The following is a 19779-nucleotide window of genomic DNA, read 5'->3' as shown; positions in this document are numbered from 1 at the left end:
TAAAGGATGTCCATGCTAATGAATAAATACAATAGTATATCTGCAGCTGCGACAGGCACCGGGGAGGAGGGCGGGCGATATGAATGTTAGCAGCCCTACATGCCAAGAACAGATGCATACTGGTAAGTAGCATATTCAGTTCGAGGCATGTGGGCTGCTAAATTCATATCTTAGCATAGAATACATAGCAGTCCCTCCATCAGCGGCGGTTGCCCGTGCCAGCTGCAGAAACCTGAAAAAGTGTCTTGAGAACAGCCTGTCCTACAGCTGCTTGCTGCTTGGAATGCACATCAACACAGTAGTGTTTTGTGAAGGTATGTGGTGTGACCCACGTGGCTGCTCTGCAAATATCCTCTAAAGGAATGTTCCCTAGGAAAGCCATGGATGCCCCCAGTTTGCGTGTGGAGTGCGCTCTGGGGGGTATTGTTAAAGTGCGCTTGGCTTTTTGATAACATATCTGGATGCACTTAACAATCCACCTGGCTATCCCTGCTTTGGAAATTGGGTTGCCTTTGTGTTGTGGTGCGAAGGCAACAAAGAGTTGTTTTGTCTTTCTAAAGGGTTGTGTCCTGTCTATGTAGTACATCAACGCCCTCCGTACATCTAAGGTATGGAGCATTCTTTCCGCCACCGTTTGCGGGTTTTGAAAGAATGCTGGTAAGTCAATAGTTTGGTTTAGATGAAACTGTGACACCACCTTCGGAAGGAATTTGGGGTTAGTGCGTAGCACTACCCTATTTGGATGGATTTGAATGAATGGCTCTTGGATTGTGAGCGCCTGCAGCTCACTGACACGCCTCAGAGACGTAATAGCTATAAGGAAAGCTACTTTCCACGTAAGGAATTGGAGTTCACACGAGTGCAGTGGCTCAAATGGTGGTCCCATCAGTCTGGTGAGGACGACATTGAGGTTCCACACTGGAGCTGGCGGTGTCCTTGGAGGAATGACTCTTTTCAGACCTTCAAGGAAGGCTTTAATGGCGGGCACTCTGAAGACAGAGAGGTGCTGCCTGTTCTGAAGATAAGCCGCTATGGCGGATAGATGTATCCGAATGGAAGTGTACGCCAGATTGCACTTGTAAAGATGCAACAGATAGCAGATGATGTTGGGGATAGATGCATCAAGCGGGTTGATGTCATTGGCTGTACAGTAGATGACAAAACGCTTCCACTTTGCAGCATAGCATGCTCTAGTAGTTGGTTTCCTCGCCTCCTTGATGATGCTCATGCATTCTGGAGGCAGGTTAAGGTACCCAAACTCTAGGACCTCAGGAGCCAGATCGCCAGGTTGAGCTGTTGCGGATCTGGATGCTGAATTTCTCCATGGTTCTGCGTCAAAAGACTGGGTGTGAGACGCAGTCTTTGATGCGGCACCACTGAGAGTTCGAGGAACGTGGTGTACCATGCTTGGCGCGCCCACGTTGGAGCAACTAGGATGAGAGTCATCTCGTGCTGCCTTAGCTTTCTTGCGACCAGCGGTATTAGAGGGGCTGGCGGAAAAGCGTACGCAAATTTGCCTGACCAGTTCATCCATATCGCATTCCCCTGCGACTGTGGGTGAGGGAACCTGGCGGCAAAGTGTTGGCATTTTGCGTTCTCTTTTGTGGCAAACAGGTCTATCTCCGGATGACCCCACTGCTGGAAGTACGGGTGGAGGACAGATGGGTGTAACTCCCACTCGTGCATTTGATGGCTGTACCTGCTGAGCAGATCCGCCATCTGATTGTCCTTTCCTGGGAGGTGTTCTGCCATGAGGAAAATGTTCCTCTGAATGGCCCACTTCCACATGCTCTGAGCCAGATGAGACAGCTGTGGCGAGTGGGTGCCTCCCTGCTTTTGAATGTAGTACATCGCGGTCATGTTGTCCGTCCGGACTAGCACGACCTTGTTGCACAGATGTACAATGAAGGACTTGAGCGCCATGAAGATTGCCATCAGTTCCAGATAGTTGATGTGCATCTTCTGTTGCTGCGTTGACCATAGTCCCTGCACTGTGTAAGTGAGCACATGAGCTCCCCATCCCTGGAGAGATGCGTCCGTTGTCAGGACAATCTGCGGCACAGGCTCTTGGAACAGTCGGCCCTTGCAAAGGTTGTGTGGAGTCCACCAATGCAGAGAGTCGTATGCCCGACTGGTAACCAACACTAGGTCTGTCAATTGTCCACGAGCCTGTGGCCACTGATTCGCTAAGCACTCCTGGAGCGGGCGCATGTGTAGCCGTGCGTGAGGGACTATGAAGATGCAGGAGGCCATCATGCCTATCAACTGCATGAACACTCTCGCCGGAAGCGAGTGTTGTGGCCTGAACCTTTGGATCAGGGTCTGCATGCTGTCTATCCTGACTTGGTTTGGCTGAGCCATGGCCGTCAGGGTGTTGATCGTTGCGCCTAGGAACTGCCGGACATGTGCCGGCTGAAGATGCGATTTTGGGTAGTTTAGGGAGAAACCCAGATCGTGAAGAAGGTGAATTGTAGTTGACATGTCCGCGGCGCACTGCTGCTCTGACTTGGCTTGTACGAGCCAGTCGTCTAGGTAGGGGTAGACATGGATGTTCTGCCTCCTGAGGTGCGCCGCTACTGTCGCCAGACACTTGGTGAACACCCTCGGGGCTGTCGTGACTCCGAAGGGTAGGACCTTGAACTGGTAGTGCCTGCCTTGAATAGTGAACCTCAGGTATTTCCTGTGTGACGGGTGAAGTGGAATGTGGAAATACGCATCCTTGAGATCTAAGGTTGCTAAGAAGTCTCCTTGGTTTAGCAAGGGAAGAATCTGTTGCAGTGTAAGCATGTGGAAATGTTCCGATAGGATGTACAGGTTGAGGGGGCGTAGATCTAGAATGGGTCTGAGAGATCCGTCCTTCTTTGGAATAAGGAAGTACAGGGAATATACCCCTGTGCCTTCCTCTCCCACCGGCACTTGCTCGATTGCTCCCTTTTGCAGCATCACCAGTACTTCCTGCTGCAATAAGAGCAAGTGCTCTGCGGACATAGGCCTTTGCCTTGGCGGGATGTTGGGTGGAGTGGACTTTAATTCTAGGCAATAACCATACTGGACTAGTTGTCGCACCCACCTGTCTGTGGTGATGTGTTTCCAGACGGGCAGGAACTGCTGCAGTCTCCCCCCGACAGGTGTTAGGTGGTCGGGGGGCAGTGACAGAGAGTCACTGTTTGCTTGGAGTAGAGGAGCGGGGGTTGTTGTTTCCCCTGCCGCGACCTCTGTTGCTGTTATTCCTGTAACCTCCCTTGTTCTGTTTCGTGAACGAGGATTGTGCCCCACCTTTTGAGAACTGGGATTGTTGACCCATTTGTCCTCTGGTGACCCCACGTGCACCTGAGCGACGAAAATTGCTGCCACGAAACTGTTGAGACTGCAGGGCCCCCATGGATTTAGCAGTTTCCGTGTCCTTTTTTATTTTCTCTAGGGTGGTGTCAACATCTGGACCAAACAGACTATCAGGATTGACCGGTTGATTAAGAATTGTTGTCTGAATATCCGGTTTAAAGCCTGAGATGCGTAGCCACGCCTGTCGTCTCAGCATAACGCTAGTGTTGACAGCCCTAGCAGCTGTATCTGCAGCGCCAAGCGCACACTTGATGGCTGCGTTTGAGATTAGCTTCCCTTCGTTAATGAGCAGTTGTGTAGCTTCTTGGAACTGTGGAGGCAGGTGTTGTACAACCTGTTCTAGGGTATCGTAGTGTGCCCTATCGTAACGCGCCAAGAGCGCCTGTGTATTAGCGATGCGCCAAAAGTTTGATGCCTGTGCAGCCACTCTTTTGCCCCCTGCCTCTAGCACTTTGGACTCCTTATCCGGGGGAGGAGCTTCACCCGTTGTCTGGGAGTTGGCACGTTTCCTGGCATTGGCGACCACAAGAGAGTCCAGTGGCAATTGTCCCCGGATGTAGGCGGGGTCCGCAGGTGCAGGCCTGTACTTCTTTTCAATGCGAGGGTTGACCACTCTCGCTCTTGTAGGCTCCTTAAAAATGTCCCCAGCATGTTTGAGGACTCCTTTTAGCATAGGAAGTGTCTTTACTGTCCTTTCAGAGACTGAAAAGGTGTCGAAAAGGAAGTCTTCCTCAACCGGGTCGGCATGCATGTCCACATCATGATTGGCTGCCGCCCTTTCAAGTAGTGCATGAAAGCCTGCTGAGTCCTCAGTCGGGGATGCACGTGCATTAAAGAGCTGTGGGTCCTGCCCCACACCCTGGGTGTTCTGGTCACCAGTGTCATCGTATGAATCCGGTTGTGCATCAGGTTCATCGATAGGGAAATTGTACTGCTCGTCCTCATCATACCCCTCACCCGCAGAGTGTTCTGGGGAGGGAGTAGGGCTCCGTCTTGGGGGAGGCTGGATTGGCTCCGTGAGGCCTGAGGCGTCAAGGGGCACCCTCTTCTTTTTCAGTGGGATGACATAGGAGTCCACTGGCTCCGAAGTGATTTTCCTCTTATAGAGGGTCAGCTTGCCTGTGTCAGCGTCGATGAAATGCTCTGAATCGTCTTCTGATTCGAGTACCCGACGTGGAAGCGGGCCAGCCGGCGAAGAAACTGGTTTCGGAGCCGATTTGGTTGAAAACGCTTTCGGCGCCTCCTTAGGTGGCAAAAGAAAGAGAAGTTTCCCAGAAGGCTTTGCCGGAGTGTCCTTTTGCGGCTGCGGCGATGGTATCGGAGCCGACGGGGCAAAGGCTTTCTCCCTGATCCTTTGCAGTGAGTCTGCAATGAGGGACGTCTCACTCACAGTGGGTTTCGTCGCTGACGAGGATGGTCTGATCGGTCCCTCGGATCCGACGTCCTTGTGGGCCTTGTGCGCTTTGGGCGCGGAACCCGTCTTCAGCGCCTCCGATTCCTGAGTCCGGGGCGCAGACTTCTTGTGCGCAGCCTCCTTGGAGCCGACTTTGGCGGGCTTGGACGGCGTCGTAGCCGCTGACCCGTGCCGACCATCTTTCTTGGAGGACCCCTCCTCAGGCGTCGGTTTCGATTTTGCAGCATCGGAATCGACGGACTTCTTCGGCTTCTGCGGACCGGAGGTCGACGGAGCCGATGGGGTAGCGGGCACCGTCTTTTTCACCGTCACGGCAGCCATCTTAGGGACACTCGAGTCCTTAAGTTTCGGTTTCGTGTCGGCCATTTTAGGTGTTGTTGATCCCGATGGTTTCAGTTTCGTTTTCGAAACAGTCTGCTCAGCAAGTGAGTCCGTAGCCGGGCCCGAAGGCGGGGCTGTGGCTTGCGGCAACGGGTCTTGGGTAAGGCCGACAGGCGATCCCGTGTCCCGGTCGGCATCTTCGTAACCTTCGGGGCAGAGCTCGTCCCCCGAGCTGTCTGCCGCGGCCCCATAAATCTCATCGTCGTCTCCTACCTCTTCGACGTATTCAAGGCCTTGACCCGCGACTCCGTCGTCGTCTCCCGGATCCGCCTCGACCTCGTCTCTGGTGGGGAGATTTGTAGATGGTGACCCTGGACCTCTTCGTCCTGGTCGCCGAAGATGTTCTCCGGATCCGGGGCCGCTTGCTTAGCTTCCAAGCGCACCGCGCGCCGAAGCTTGAGAGTTTTCTTTGAGCGGAACTGCGCACACAACTTGCACTTTCCGTCGTCGTGGTCAGGCGAAAGGCACTTGTTACAGACGGGGTGTAGATCGATGTGTGGGTACTTGGACCCACAGAGCGGGCAGTACTTAAACGGGCTCCGCTCCATGTCCGAAAAGGCTTGCAGTCGTGTCGCGATGAGAAGGCCTCAAAGTTCAGAGAGCGAAGAAAACTCCGCTTATTCCGGCTCCAAGAGACGGAAACTCGAGACCGTGCGCAGACAATACCGACGCAATAAAATCGAGGCCTTTTGGCCGCTAAAAGTTAGTTTTACTTGGTTCCGACAGTAAGACGTCGAGACCACATCCGAACCCAATGGCGGAAAAAAACAATCTGGGGATGGAGCCGATGCCCATGCGCACTGTAGTCCAGGGGAGGAGCCACCTATCTCAGGATACTTCGAAGACTCTTCCAGGACAACAATGTGCAATCATCCGAGCCCAACACTAGGCGGCGATCTAATGCTAAGATATGAATTTAGCAGCCCACATGCCTCGAACACGTGATTTACTTGGAGTTTTCAGAACACACAAATCATAAACTCAGCCCATTACTCCAACTCCCTCAGATCACGTCCCAGGGCAGTTTGAAATAACCTCAGGGGATCAAATCGCTGAGGTAATGACTATCATTAAAACGGGATCAGCTACTGACCCCAGCCCACCTAAGGTCCTTGCTCCTTTCACGGGCCGGATAGTTCCGGTATTGGCAAATATCTGTAATACCATGTTTACATCAGGGATTTTCCCTACCACATGAAAAAGACCATTTTAAAACCTCTGTTAAAAAAAACATTTAGATCCCGACGAGACCAAGAATTACAGGCCGATAGCTAGCCTACCTTTCCCAGCCAAAGTGGCAGAAAAGGTGATGAACCAACAACTCTCCAAACACTTAGAACTTCACCAATTGCTAGATAATACCCAATTTGGGTTCCGAAAATCACATGGCACAGAAACAGCTCTATTTAAAGCCTCAGAAGATATAAGAACCATCATGAATCAGGGAGGTACTGCTGTGCTTATACTGCTGGATCTGTCAGCTGCATTTGACACGGTCGATCACACCATCTTGATGGACCGTGTCACTGCACTGGGTAACAAGGCAAAAGAACTTCTGTCATCCTTCCTTTCCAACCGGACTCAGGCGGTGACTCTAGGCTATTTCCACTTTGCCCAATTGACACTGCCGTGTGGAGTCCCGGAAGGCTCATCCCTAAGACCGACACTCTTTAATATCTACGTGTCGGACCTAGCAAGAGTCATTAAGGCGTATGGGATGGGCCTTACATCATATGCTGATGATACCCAGCTGGTGCTAGTGGTTCATAACAAAGGAGAAAGGGTGGCAGCCAACTGTCAACAGGGCATGCTGGCCATCAGTGACTGGATGGCCAGTAACTGCCTAAAACTGAACTCCGAAAAAAACGGAGGTCATTATCTTTTGTAAACTATCCCCTGCTTGGTCCAGCTTCTGGTGGCCTCCTTCATTAGGCTCCCCTCCCAACCCAGTTCCCAAGGTCAGGAACTTAGGCATCTTGTTCGATGATAGATTGACTTTCGCATCCCAAGCGATTCGGGTGGCATCGGCAGCGTTCCATAAACTTTGACTGATTAAAAAGATTCTCCCATTTCTCCCCGAAAATGCTGGTAAAACTTTGGTCAGCACACTAGTGATGTCATCCTTGGACTACTGCAATGGGCTGTTTGCTAACGCCCAAAGCAGGGTGATCCAAAAATTGCAGACCGTTCAAAATGTGGCTGCTAGAATGTTGTCCAGAACCCCCAAGTTCAAATAGATCTCTCACATAATCAAAAGATATCACTGGCTGCCAGTCAGGAATCGCATAAAATTTAAGACACTATGTATTGCCTACAAAGCCTTACGTAAAATAGGCCCTCAGTTTCTTATAAATCAGCTGCCTCCCTACCGCCCAAATAGATCGCTTCGCTCCTCTTCGGCATGTCAGCTATTTGTACCATGTACAAAAACGGTATCCTGGGGTGACAGACGCTTTGCCTTCACGGCAGCCAGACTGTGGAACACTCTCCCGTTGGAGATAAGAGAGTGTCAGACTCTGCTTCCTTTTAGAAAGAGGCTAAAGACTTGGCTGTTCAATCAATAACTTTGTCCACTGGTTTTGCTTGCGGTCCGCAGCGCCGAGACGCCCAAGGGCATTTGTGCGCTTTACAAATCGCAAAAATAAAATAATAAATAAATAAATAAATAAGCTCTCTGTACGATGTAGAACGGATTTAAATACATTTGGGCATTATGTGGGACATGAGTTGGGCCCTCCAGTAAAGCAGCCCATTATTTGTCTGAGTAAAGGCAGGCTCGGTCAGTCTCCCGTTTGCGTCTTTGAGCTGTGAGCCGTGGGGCATTGTTAATGTGTAATAAGTCAGCAAACCATCTCATCAAGTGTTGGTCTGCCACCATCACATGGAGGTACTGAATCGTGAGATGTATGTGGAATTCGGGTGACATGTCACCACAGTGCTCTTCGAATGAGGACCGCAAGAAGTTGTGAAGTAAGAATTGCTCGGTGGGTAAGCCATCATCCGCTATCAACGTGTACAGGAGAAGGAGGCCCCTCCTGGTAAAGGTCACGCCGTGTATGTATTCCAGGTGCATGCCATGCGGTCATCTCTATCACCAATGTGAAGGTGTCACCCCTAGGAGTGCCAAGAATTGGCAGCGTTGGCGCAGAAGAGACCTGTCGTCATGTAAGGTAGATGCATCTACGGTAGCAACGGTAAACTACGCCCATAAGGAAGGTATCAGGGATTTTCATCTTGTAACATGAGTGGAATAAGCGAAGGATAGTGGGCAAGCTATAGGCAGGCAGGGTCCCAGCTGTATCCTCTAGTTGTCCACTGGCTAGCCATTTAGCCAACCATTGGATCTTGGAGGCTGGATAATAATGAGCCAGGTGAGGCACCGCAAATCTGCTCTGACTTGAAGGGGTGCATATATTTTCTTCAAGGCTACTCTGCAGCGGGATACGTACCATAAGAATTTATTCAAAGTACTCAATAACCCATCATGCCTACCATAGATTATACCCTTGTCCAATAGCAGCACTTTTGGTATGGTATCATGCATGGGCCTAATTGCTCTTTTAGGTTTCCTTAACTCTCTAATGGGGCTAGAACTCATCTAAAATATTTGCCTCTCCTTTAGATGGACCCATGGAAACACACATACAGGGCCGATGCTAGGCACGGGCAGCAGCCCAGGGCCCTACGCTCAGCCAACCAACATGGGCCTTGCAGAAGTGTTCCCCCATCTTAGGTCTCACACCTATAGTGCTGCACTGCGAGGCCCAGGGAAGGATTGTCTCTCCTCTGGGCCGCGCAGGCATGTGTAGTGCTGCGAGGAATAGGGGAAGAGGCCCATTTCCATGGTGGATGTTAAACCCTGGGGAGGGCCCCTTCTCTCCTAGGCCTTGAAGCCCCAGACGTAGCTGTGAGGCCCGTCTGCATTTGGCAGGTTTCGCCTGCAAATGAAGATCCAAACAACATCCTACTCTAAGGGAAAACATGATGCCCATTATCCTGCATTTTGGCGCCTGGCAGTTATTATATAAAAAGACAAGCAGCTCTCTTTTAGTGGCCGAGAAAAAAGCGTTGCAGCACAAGGAGGGGGTCATGCTCCTTGTGGAATCAGGAGCACCTTCCCGCATATAGAGGCAAATGGCTTTGAAGAAGTAAATGAAACCCATTTCCCCTGCAGTTTTTATATAGAGCAAACTCAACCCAAAGGTATCAGAGTGCTTAACATGAGCGCCAATTTCATTTCATAAGGACATATTCCTTTTTTAGATAGGGAGAGAGTAAGTGATTTGCCCAGATCACAGGATGTTGAGCCAAGACCAGACTCAAGCCCGATTCTTCAGTTCCAAAGTCGGCAGCTCTGTTCTCAAGCTCCATCTTCTCTACACATGCTCAGGACCTGTCCAGGGAGTACCCTCTTAATATCATTCATGAAGTCTGTTTCAAAGTGTTGCCATATTATCAAATCAGTGGATGAGGCACAGGGAAAGAATTATTTGCTTAGGATTTAACAGTTGGTTACATTAGTAGACCCAGGACTGCATTGCACTCCTACGTGGGGAAAGGCTATATATTTACTAGTGTATTGCATTAACGTGAATATACCAAGCGACTGGGCACCCTCTATTGTCTAAGGTAATTTTTTAAAATCACATTGACTAGTAGTTTTTACACTGAATCCAAATACTCGAAATCTTGCCAGAAAAGGAAGAGCAGCACAATAAGTTCAGAAAAGTGTTTGCGCAAGAGCACACACTTTGCCAAATGGGAGGCAGGGATTAAAAACTAAATTTTCTGGTTCCACATTTCCAACTAGTCCACCAGACCACAACTGGGGTGCCAGTGATTCTGTTGGCAAGATGAAGAGACTGCCTCTCTGAGGGAATCTGCCCTCTGTTATGGGCTTACCAGCCTTAAAACACAGTTTTAGCTGAGATTAGATGTCAAATATTCATGGCTAAAGCGGACCATAACCAGTGACAGAAGGTACTTACTAGACTATATGCATGGTAGATACTGATATTTACCACTTGTCTTTCAAAGCTTAAGAATATTTCATTCCATTTAGGTACCAGAGTTCGTTTTCTAAACCTGTCGCTCAAAGTTTGCAATAGCGAACAGTCAAGGTTTACTCCAGGAGGTGGTAAAGGGATTAGAACTTAAATATAGTGTGAAAAGTAGTCAGGCTTGATGAAGTCAATCTCCAGCTGAGCTATCTTTTAATATGGCCTGCTTTAAAAGAGGGATTTAGAATACAATCCCCCAAATCCACTATGTGACTCATAGTTCCCCTGTTACCCAAGACACAGCTTCTGATGCCTCTGCACCCGCAATGTGTCTCCACACATGAAGTGTGTCTTCAAAGGCACAAATTGTCCTGTGAAGTGATAATGGAAAATTGGTCACCCTGCTTGGACCTCCCAGCGATGTCTCGAGCCAAGGCTGCGAAGCCGAGCGAAGGGGACACTCCTCTTCTGAGCCTTGCAGAACCAGACCATGGATGTGAAGCCCAAGGCAGTAGGCCACATCCAATGGGCCTTGCAGCACTAGACCACAGCTGTAAGGCCAAGGGGATGGGACCAACCTCCACTATGCCCTGCTGCTATGGATCATAGCGGAGTAGTTCATAGGAGGGAACACCCATTCCTGGGCTTACAGTGCTACACTATTGCTGCAAGGCACATGGAAAAGGGCTTCCCAATTCCGGGTCTCCTCTCCTTGGTCTTGCACCACTAGAGTATGGTTGAGAGGCCTAAGGGATTGGAGGCCCCTACCCTACACCTCTTAGCCATGGTGAAGCAATGAAAGACCTTGCAGAGGGTCCCTCTTCCCTGGGCCTTGCATCCATGGTTCAGTGCTGTCAGAGCCATGGGTAGGGTGCTACCTCTAATAATTCTCTCAATGCTACACCATGACTGATAGGCCCAGGAGAGATGGGTGCCTTGTGTGGGACCCCCACCCATGGGCCCAGTTGTATTGGTCTCACAACACTTCACCCTGGTCTGTGCATGGGTCTGTATCAGGGGCATAGCAATCGGTAATTCAGTAGGTGCAGTGGCACCAGGTGCAGGGATGGAAAGTCAAAATCTTCACAAATTATGGCTTTCCTGTACTGGGCAGGCAGTGGACGAGGGTGAGGGGACACTTACTTTGCACCATGGCACCATTGCTGTGGTTCTTCTCTCTCTTTTATGGGCTTCTCAGCCATGTTCCAGAGCTGTGAGGCCTGGAAGAGGCCCTCACAGCCATAGCTGGACACTCAGGGGAGGAGGCACGCACCCATGAGCTTAGCAGCAGTGGACACCATGGTTGTGAGGCTCATGGGTCCTCTATCAGTGGGTGTAGTTAACAATAGTGCAGCAGGTGCAGATCTACCAGGTCTCAAGGATGTTAGGGACCTAATGCATCCAACGTATGGCTGTGTTTTACTGTCTGGCATAATTTTCATGGATCAAGGCTGATGGCTACATTACTACTGTGCCACTAGTTCCTTCTACCATGCACCGCACAGACACAATCCAGAGCTGCAGAGTTCAGACAAGGCCCATCCTCCCCTAGGCCTCACAACCATAGTCCAGTGCTGGGAGGCCCAAGGGAGAGAGTCTGCTGCCCTGGGCACAGTTCCTGGATTCCATGCAATGGGCAAGAGGCGCCCTCTGAAGGGGGTCCCTAGGAATAGTGTAGGAAGTGCAAAGGGAACATGATCTAGAGGAGGTATGGGCCCAATGCACACAACTTATGGATTTATTTAACTGTCCAATCAGTGACCAAAGGGTAGTGGGAAGGAACAATTTAGCTTGCTTGCACGATGGTGCATGGCAGCATTGCTACTCCACTGTTCCTGCTCTCTTGCGCCACGCAGCATGATCCAGTTCTGCGGGGCCCAAGAGAGTCCTCTTCTCGCCTGGACCTCACAGCCATAGTCCAGTGCTCTGAGGCCTATCAAAGTAGAGTGGCAGGATTGTTCTTCATTTTATATGTTTGTCCTGGATCCTACTGCAAGCTCCTGCTGGATGCCAAATTTCCAACTTCTTTTGCTTGCCAAAGGATTGATGTAGGCAAGCAGAATAATCAATAGGTGGTGCAAAACAAATAGATTAGATGGGAAGCCTGGGGCAGCCCATCCCACTGGTATGCCACAGCACGGACTCTTGGAACAACCACTATGCAGAGGTGGCCAGCATTTGCTAACATGACAACTGAGAGGCAGGACTAATGTAAAGCATTTCCATGTATAGAACTTAAAATATATATACTTGTTTTATTAGTTTTAATATTTGTTTTATTGTTTTACTTTTATGTGCACCAAGAAAATTGCTTCTCGCAAAGCTGCATAATGATAGTCAATTGATGAGACTTCCTGTGATATAATTTCCTGTGATTTCACACTGTATGCAAATTAGAAGGGCAACACCCTCAGACGCGTCGCGCCTGTGTGCAGAACCTCCGGTTTCGTGCAGACCCGAAACTGCCATAATTCAATTACCTCGCACTACATGCCCAGATTCGTTCGGACATGGCTCCTTGAAAAAGGGCATTGTCGCCCGAAATGCATTGGAGCAGTTCATTGAGTTAATTGAACATGTAAAAAGATAAATGATGATTCAATCAATTTAATTGAATATGCAAAGATAAATATTCAAGTGATCAATAAACAAATCGATAAAGCAATATTTCTAAACAGTGGAATCTGTCGTTTTTGGACGAACCAAATGCGAGTGCCCAATGGTAGGGATGCGTCTATATGATAATATTCGCACACCAGGAACATTTGTAATTATGAATGTTGCCACATAATCCATCATTTTCTGCATAAACAGCACATTTTTGCACAAAACAAATTCTAACTCAAACGGATAAATAATAAATATGAACTGTGCCTGTATCATCGAGTAAAGTCGAACAAACCGTGACTACATGAAGAACACTGGCCCAAAGTTTCCCAATAAACATCCAACAGGATGGATAAGGGAGTGGCCATATTGGAAAGGTGAAGTGTTGTAATTTATGATATAGAAATGTATCTCTCATAGTTATAGTGAACACAAACGTTAAGAGAAGTGGATCACCAGACCAATTTCGAAGATCGAGAGAGAGAGAGACAGAGAGAGACAGAGAAAGAGACAGATAGAGAGAGAGAGACAGATCGTGAGAGACAGAGAGAGACAGAGAGAGAGAGAGAGAGAGAGAGACAGAGACAAAGAGAGAGAGAGACAGAGACAAAGAGAGAGAGAGAGACAGAGAGAGAGAGAGACAAAGAGAGAGAGAGAGAGAGAGACACAGAAATAGACCGAGAGAGAGACAGACAACGAGACAGACAGAGAGACACGCACACACACAAAATATGATTGCTGATAACTGAATAAAGATGCAGGCCCATGCTGTGTCGGGAGGTGGAGGGGTGGGAACAAATAATATTTTAAGCACAGGAGCCAGGAAAGGCAGCCATCAGTTGAGTGAAACTGCTGCTCAAGAACAGCTGAGTGCCAGCGCTGCTCGTGTCCTGCCTGCAACAGCTGGTAAGAGAAATTCCTTTAAGAAAATAGTGCCTACAGACTTTGATAAAAGCTGCAAAGTAGCAACACAAGTAAGAGAGCCAGTGCTCTTGGGAGGTCACAAATGGAGACAGGGCGGTACTAAAGAGGGACTACCAAGCCTATTCATAAATCAAAAGCAACCATTTAGAAAATACAGTAATAGGAGCCAATTGAAAAGACAGGCGGGGGAGTGGGCGGAGCTTCTATTACATACCTCAATACAGCATTTCTTGAAGAGACAGCGCAGGCGCTGCCTAGACGAGGCCTACAGGCCTAAAACAAAATGGACAGTGGAGCATCCATTTACAGTCAGCATTAAATGACCTATACCTCATGGAAATATGGGAAAAGAGACTACCAGCCAAACAACTATCCAAACTGGTAGAAAACACAAGTCAAACAGTTGTCTGTAGTCGAAGTTATTGCCAAATTCGTAAAGAAAGCCCCGGCGTTGACCGTGTCAAACCCTTACCAGACATTGGCATCACAAAAATAACTAGACCAGTCACTGTCGCTAAAAATGAAAAGAGCCAATACGATCCAAGATTGTGACTAGTGATATAGCAGACCATCTGGCGAAACGGGCCTCACATGCCCATATAGAAAGCGGACACAACATTTCTATCTCACTTTCTAAGTGCCTTTGAAAGTGTATTCCCACTCAGAAAACCTTTTGAGACCAGTTTTTAAAAAGTTTACATAAGTGCATGACAAAATGCGGTGAAGGTGGGTTTAAAAGGTGAAGGGCCCTAATTAAAATAACAGACAGCTTCTGCTTTGCTAAACGCCCGTCTAGGGTAGGTCAACTCCAGGTCTGGGCCTGCTGGATACCAATATGGTAGTAATGACTAACAAGGAAGGCTCATTTTTCGCAGGACATGGGGGAAAAAAAACGGATGGGAAAAAAATAGATCCAAGACAGTGTACTGTAATTTAGAGGATTTTAAGCAGTCCTACGATAAAATGATTGTTACCTTACATTCATCATACCCAACGCAGTCATTCAGCAATAAACCAGCTGCCTCATGGTTTTACTGTGCATTAGCTCACATACTAAATGAGTGCTTAGCTGCACAGGGTATCTCATGCGTGGCTTCCTTTGAGGTAGAAGGCAATGTTTAGTGCACCTCTGAGGTACTGGGGGAGGGTAGGGGAAAGGCTTCAGCTTTCCTCTACGGAAGAAGCTCTAGTCTGGTGTATGGGCGGGAACATCAATACTGAATGCAATCACCTCAAGCATAGCAAACAGTTGGCACTTGCTAGATTACGCCAGGCCACACACATTCTCTGAAGTGACAGCAGATTCCAAGAGGCAGGTTCTTCATGGTTTACATGAGGCACTGTATGACACATTTACACAAACTCAACAAGGCCCGACCTTCCAATATAAATACATCTTTATTAGCAATTAAAACGGTGCAGCATTATCACACGATTGACCCTCAACAGCACAAATTGCATACCAGTTACAAAAAAACAGCATTTGGGAACAATTCTTAAACTATTTTGTCAGAAGCTGCCTGCTTCCCATTCAGCGCAATAACAGTGCCCCTCCCTCCTTTGTTCCTTCCGCTGTTAACGCGGACATACCCCTCCAGGGGTGATTCTAGCGCTCTACAAATTCTTCATTCATTCATTCATACTCCTATTTCCAACCGCTGTGGCTCTGGAGGTTGTCTGGTTATTAGATCAAGTACGGAGTCCCTTTTGGTCAGGGTAAGTAAGTTTAGTTTAGGCTGTGAGTTTTCTCAAACGGTTACATGTCGGTCATATGTTTAAGCTGACTTTGGGCCAATACCTCGGATAGGAGGGATTTGGGGTAAACAACGAATGACTAACAAACGCTACGAACAAAGCTAGTGAAATAGTCTGTAGGGGCTGGATCTTAGGTATCACTGCATGTAGGTCTAGTGGTGGGGGTGGGGTGGCGGGTCTACATTAACCTCGAGAGTGGGCCAGATAGTCCATGTGATATTTAGTTGATTTGCTAACACCTTTGGGTCCAATCCATCCAAGAGATAGCTGAAACAGGAACTCCTCCTCCATACCAGGAAGGCAATTCAGTTCTCTGTCACAAGACAGCAATGAATAACCAGGGAGAAAGGAAAAGGGCATGATCAGGGGTCATTCTTCTCTGTCAATTGCATGGAGGTCTCAGGTGATGCCCCAACCATGCTTATCTGTGGCTTTTCTCTCTTTCAAACTCCTTTTTATTCTTTCCTCAATGGGGCTCATTTGGTGCTTTTGCTTCTCTTCTCCCTCCTTTCTTTTTCTTCTTGTAGGCCTAGGCTCCTGGCCCACTTAGTGCAATCTCCTCTGTTGGTGCTCACAGGGACGATTGGGCTGTGCGTCCACTTCTGGCTTGCAGTGATCTTGCCCTGACAGGAGGGCAAGTTGCAGGCTGGCGATGATGTGTATGCAGTGCAGCCTCACTTAGGAGAACTTTGAAAGGCTATAGAATGTGTTTAGGCAGTTAGCAAGCTTACCAATGCCATACTTTTCTTCTCTCTTATGTCAGTGGTTTCCCTCAAGCTGGAAAAGTAACAGTGCAATCTTTGTCAAAAGCAGGGTACTCCAAAGTCAGTCCTTGAAGGCCAGATCCATGCCTGATTTTTAAGATTACTACATTTATCTAAATGGGGATATGCTAAAAATCTGGCATACATCTGCCCCCCACAGGACCAACTTTGGAGAACCCTGGCGTGTTACACATGTGGAAGCACACCTATGACTTTATATGGAGTATGTTATATTATATTTATTTATAGCGCGTACGGCTACTCTGCAGTAGTAGTGAGGCAAAAGGAATTTCTTTTGACTAGACTTCTCTCCTTGTTAGTTTTCACTCCGACATTACTCCCACCCTTTTCAAGACCTTGAATGAGGACTATTCAGTCATGTGAGGACTAGACTATAGTTGGGACATGCCTGCAGCAGTTGTTTGCTTGGTCATCCTCTTTTTATTTTCCGTTTACTGTGGATGTTTACTGGATGCAGTAATTGTTTACTAAATCCCCCAATTCTACCTCTCTTTTATTGATGATGCTGCATAACTAATTAGTCAGAAAAAAGGAGGACCTGAGAAGGCCTGGGGTCTCTCAGGGGTTTAGCTCATAATCTCCAGGGCACATTACAAGCCCCCAGCATCTGGGGACATGCAAGCACACATGGTGAGATCAGCCTTGTCCCCACTGTGATGAGACCTGCACAATCAGCGACAGGCAACAGTGGTGCAATTGGGGAATGACAACACTAGCACACAAACCTCTCTTTATTAGTCTGCTTGTTCAGCACATAGTAGCAAGAATCTGGTGTGTGGTAAAGATACAAAGGTCTGCAGATCTTAAAGGGGGGCCATCAATGTACATGGAACATAAAAACAACAAACTTACTAAGGCATTAAACTAGAGAACAAAGAACCACATATCAAGCCGTTTTATATTAGATGAATGCACAATTGGCAGCCAATACAGTTTTTTTTAATTCCCCAACCCTGACCACCATGGTCACCCAGTTACCCTTCAAAATCTTCAGTGTCTAAATCCCTGTTATCAACATTGTCTATCTTTGTGGCTAGTCAATAATCCCTCCCCCATCCAACCCTAAATGTTCATTTTTACCTTCTTTTGCCTCTGAACCTGGTTTACTTCTGATGTATGTGGCAGATTGCACTCCTCCACCGACACACACATTGCTGTTTTTTAAAACTTTTTTTGTCTGTTCAACCTAGAGACAAAAAAGGGGGATTATTTGCAAAACTGAAAAACATAGGTTATGTTTTAAAACTAAAATAATACAAACAAATCACCTCATAAGTAATGAGGACACTGAACATGAAAGGACACTTCAGTAAGCACAAGTACTTTCTCAGAATCACATTTAACGATTGCTCTTAAAAGTTGCCTAACAATTCAGATCTGTACTGATTACAATATGCATCTATCATCCGTATATGCCGTATGACGCAAAATGTAATAAAAAGATTTATCGCCCAAAAAAAGTTGCCAGGCAAAGGGTGTGCTTGTGAAAGATTTGAATAATGTTTTAGTTCTTTCATATAAGCTATACCCGCGCTTCAAGAAAACATCATGGTCATGAGGTGTACTTCTAGGAGTTTGGCAGTTTTTTTTATTTATTTTTTTACTGATGTTTATGTTGGCACTGCAGACCTCTTTTTAAACTTGAACCATTTCCTCAACACATTCAAGGAAGGTAAGAGGCTTATATTTTGCTTGGCTTATATATATATGAGACTGAAAGACTTGATGAATGGATAAAAGTGATTGAGAAAAATGGAGCGGTTGCCAAGCTTGCCCGTTATGTTTGCTGGGCCACTTCCCATGTCTCTTTTCCACTGGCTGGTATAAGAGGCTGCACAGCATGCACCTCTCCAATCCTGAAGTGAAGCAAAACAAACATGCCAAATGCACATCTGCTTCGACTGCGGTCCCTGCATGGCCAAGTAGGCATGCATTTGTCTTGTTCGAATGGTGGTAGACCGGGGGTATTGCAGAGATGATGCCCTGCAGTGACCCACAATTCTCAAATGAAGCATTGCCCGTCAGCGTTCATTCACCAAAAGCAGGCCCTGTTTAACAATTACAGTGTGCGATTAACCGCATAAAGAACAGTCAGGCGGTGAGCAGCCAATCGCATACAAATGACATTGGGCCAGTCATTTAACAGGAAATGCAGCCCGCAACACAGAAAAAAAGCTAAAGGAGAGCTACCAGCAAATTGAGTGGGACATGTGCTTGCTGAATCAGGAATAATGGTTGTAATTGTCTTACCTGGAAATTCATGGCATGATGATACCCAGCTTTGGGAACCTGCCGGCCCTAACATTATAATGGCAACGAGAAGCATATTGTGAGCAAGTGTGGCATGAGATGCTGACATATATGAAGTTGGCTCAAGAAAAGTGTGATAATAGTACTTTGAGTACTAAATCAAAATTATACCTTAATATTTCGGAACCAAACATGTATTTACAATAATTAAATGTAAACATTTAAGGACAAGCATTTTGTTTTTCATGAAAAGAAGCATTTTCGGAGAGTCAGAATTTAGCTTGCCTCCCATAATAAAAGACGTGTTTTTAATAATAAAAAAATATATTCACCCTCTGAAACCGGTGTTTGGGGACACAATTATGTATTATAGATGGATACAAACTCTTCTGTTATTCTTCAACATTAAACCCTTACGGATTTCCTCAGTTTAGTCAAGCAAAGTTTAGGAGAACCTTCATTTTAAAGTCTGTCATACTCGCTAGACATGACATATGAAACCAAGTGATGTGGTGTCAAGATGCAGAAACATAGTATATCACAAACTAAATAAAAAAAAGAAACACTTGCCTTTTTCTTCAGCCATGTTAATGTTTTTTCTTTACTATACTTGAAAAATTTCTTGGTGCCGATTTCTGGAGAAGAAAAAAGAAAGAAATAATGACGCTGCTGTCCACTGAAAAGAGCGATTCTGCTGTGATTACCATCATGTCTTCACAAAACAAAGTCACAGATTTAAATAAGAATGCCTATATTGCAAAACTGATGCACTGTTTTGTATGGTTAACATTATCTCAGAACAGGCGCCACAGCTCTCAGAACGGCCACAGCTGTCCTCCAAAAGTAGGACCCAATGAAGTTGATAAGGGATTATTCAGCTATCTGTGGTGTGTTTTCATGACCAGGGCTGCAGCATCAACCTACTTTTATTGGAACCTATTTTGTACAACAGTTCTTGTTTACCCTTTAACACACGGGTTCTTGAGGGGCTTCCACTATTGGACTTTTTTCCTCACATCACTACCAGAACAGAATGGCTGCCATGAATCTATACATGTGAGATATCCGATATTTGTAGTTGATTACAACTGGTTGAATAAATTATAGATTTGCGTCTGGCTGTAGCTATTCTCAGCGAGGGCTTAGCCTTCAAAGTTAGAGTAGATAGAGCACTAGAATAATTGGAGGTTAATGGAGAAATGACAGGCCTTAAACAGTTGGCAGAAAAGAAGAACATTGTGTATCAAGGTTGATGAGGTAATGTTTTCCATACAGGAAGACCTATGGAAATTTGTGTCCAAGTGGTCAGGATAGACCCAGT

General features: G+C 47.0%; 1 protein-coding gene across 2 annotated transcripts in view; it reads right to left on the bottom strand.

Moving 5' to 3' along the window:
- The window catches only part of RNASEH2B (ribonuclease H2 subunit B), a 300760-nt gene that overhangs the window by 91966 nt on the left and 189015 nt on the right, over positions 1 to 19779 (bottom strand). For both annotated transcript variants that reach the window (XM_078657377.1, XM_078657376.1), the window contains 2 exons: positions 19029 to 19093; positions 17289 to 17394 (listed from right to left, as the gene is read on the bottom strand). In XM_078657377.1, the coding sequence (XP_078513503.1) occupies positions 17289 to 17394; positions 19029 to 19093 (171 nt within the window). The remainder of the gene's footprint in view (positions 1 to 17288; positions 17395 to 19028; positions 19094 to 19779) is intronic.

The sequence above is a fragment of the Lissotriton helveticus genome, chromosome 8, assembly GCF_964261635.1.
Source record: "Lissotriton helveticus chromosome 8, aLisHel1.1, whole genome shotgun sequence".
Classification (NCBI taxonomy): domain Eukaryota; kingdom Metazoa; phylum Chordata; class Amphibia; order Caudata; family Salamandridae; genus Lissotriton; species Lissotriton helveticus.
The sequence above is the reverse complement of the archived record's forward strand: the minus strand, read 5'-3'. Positions and strand labels throughout refer to the sequence as shown.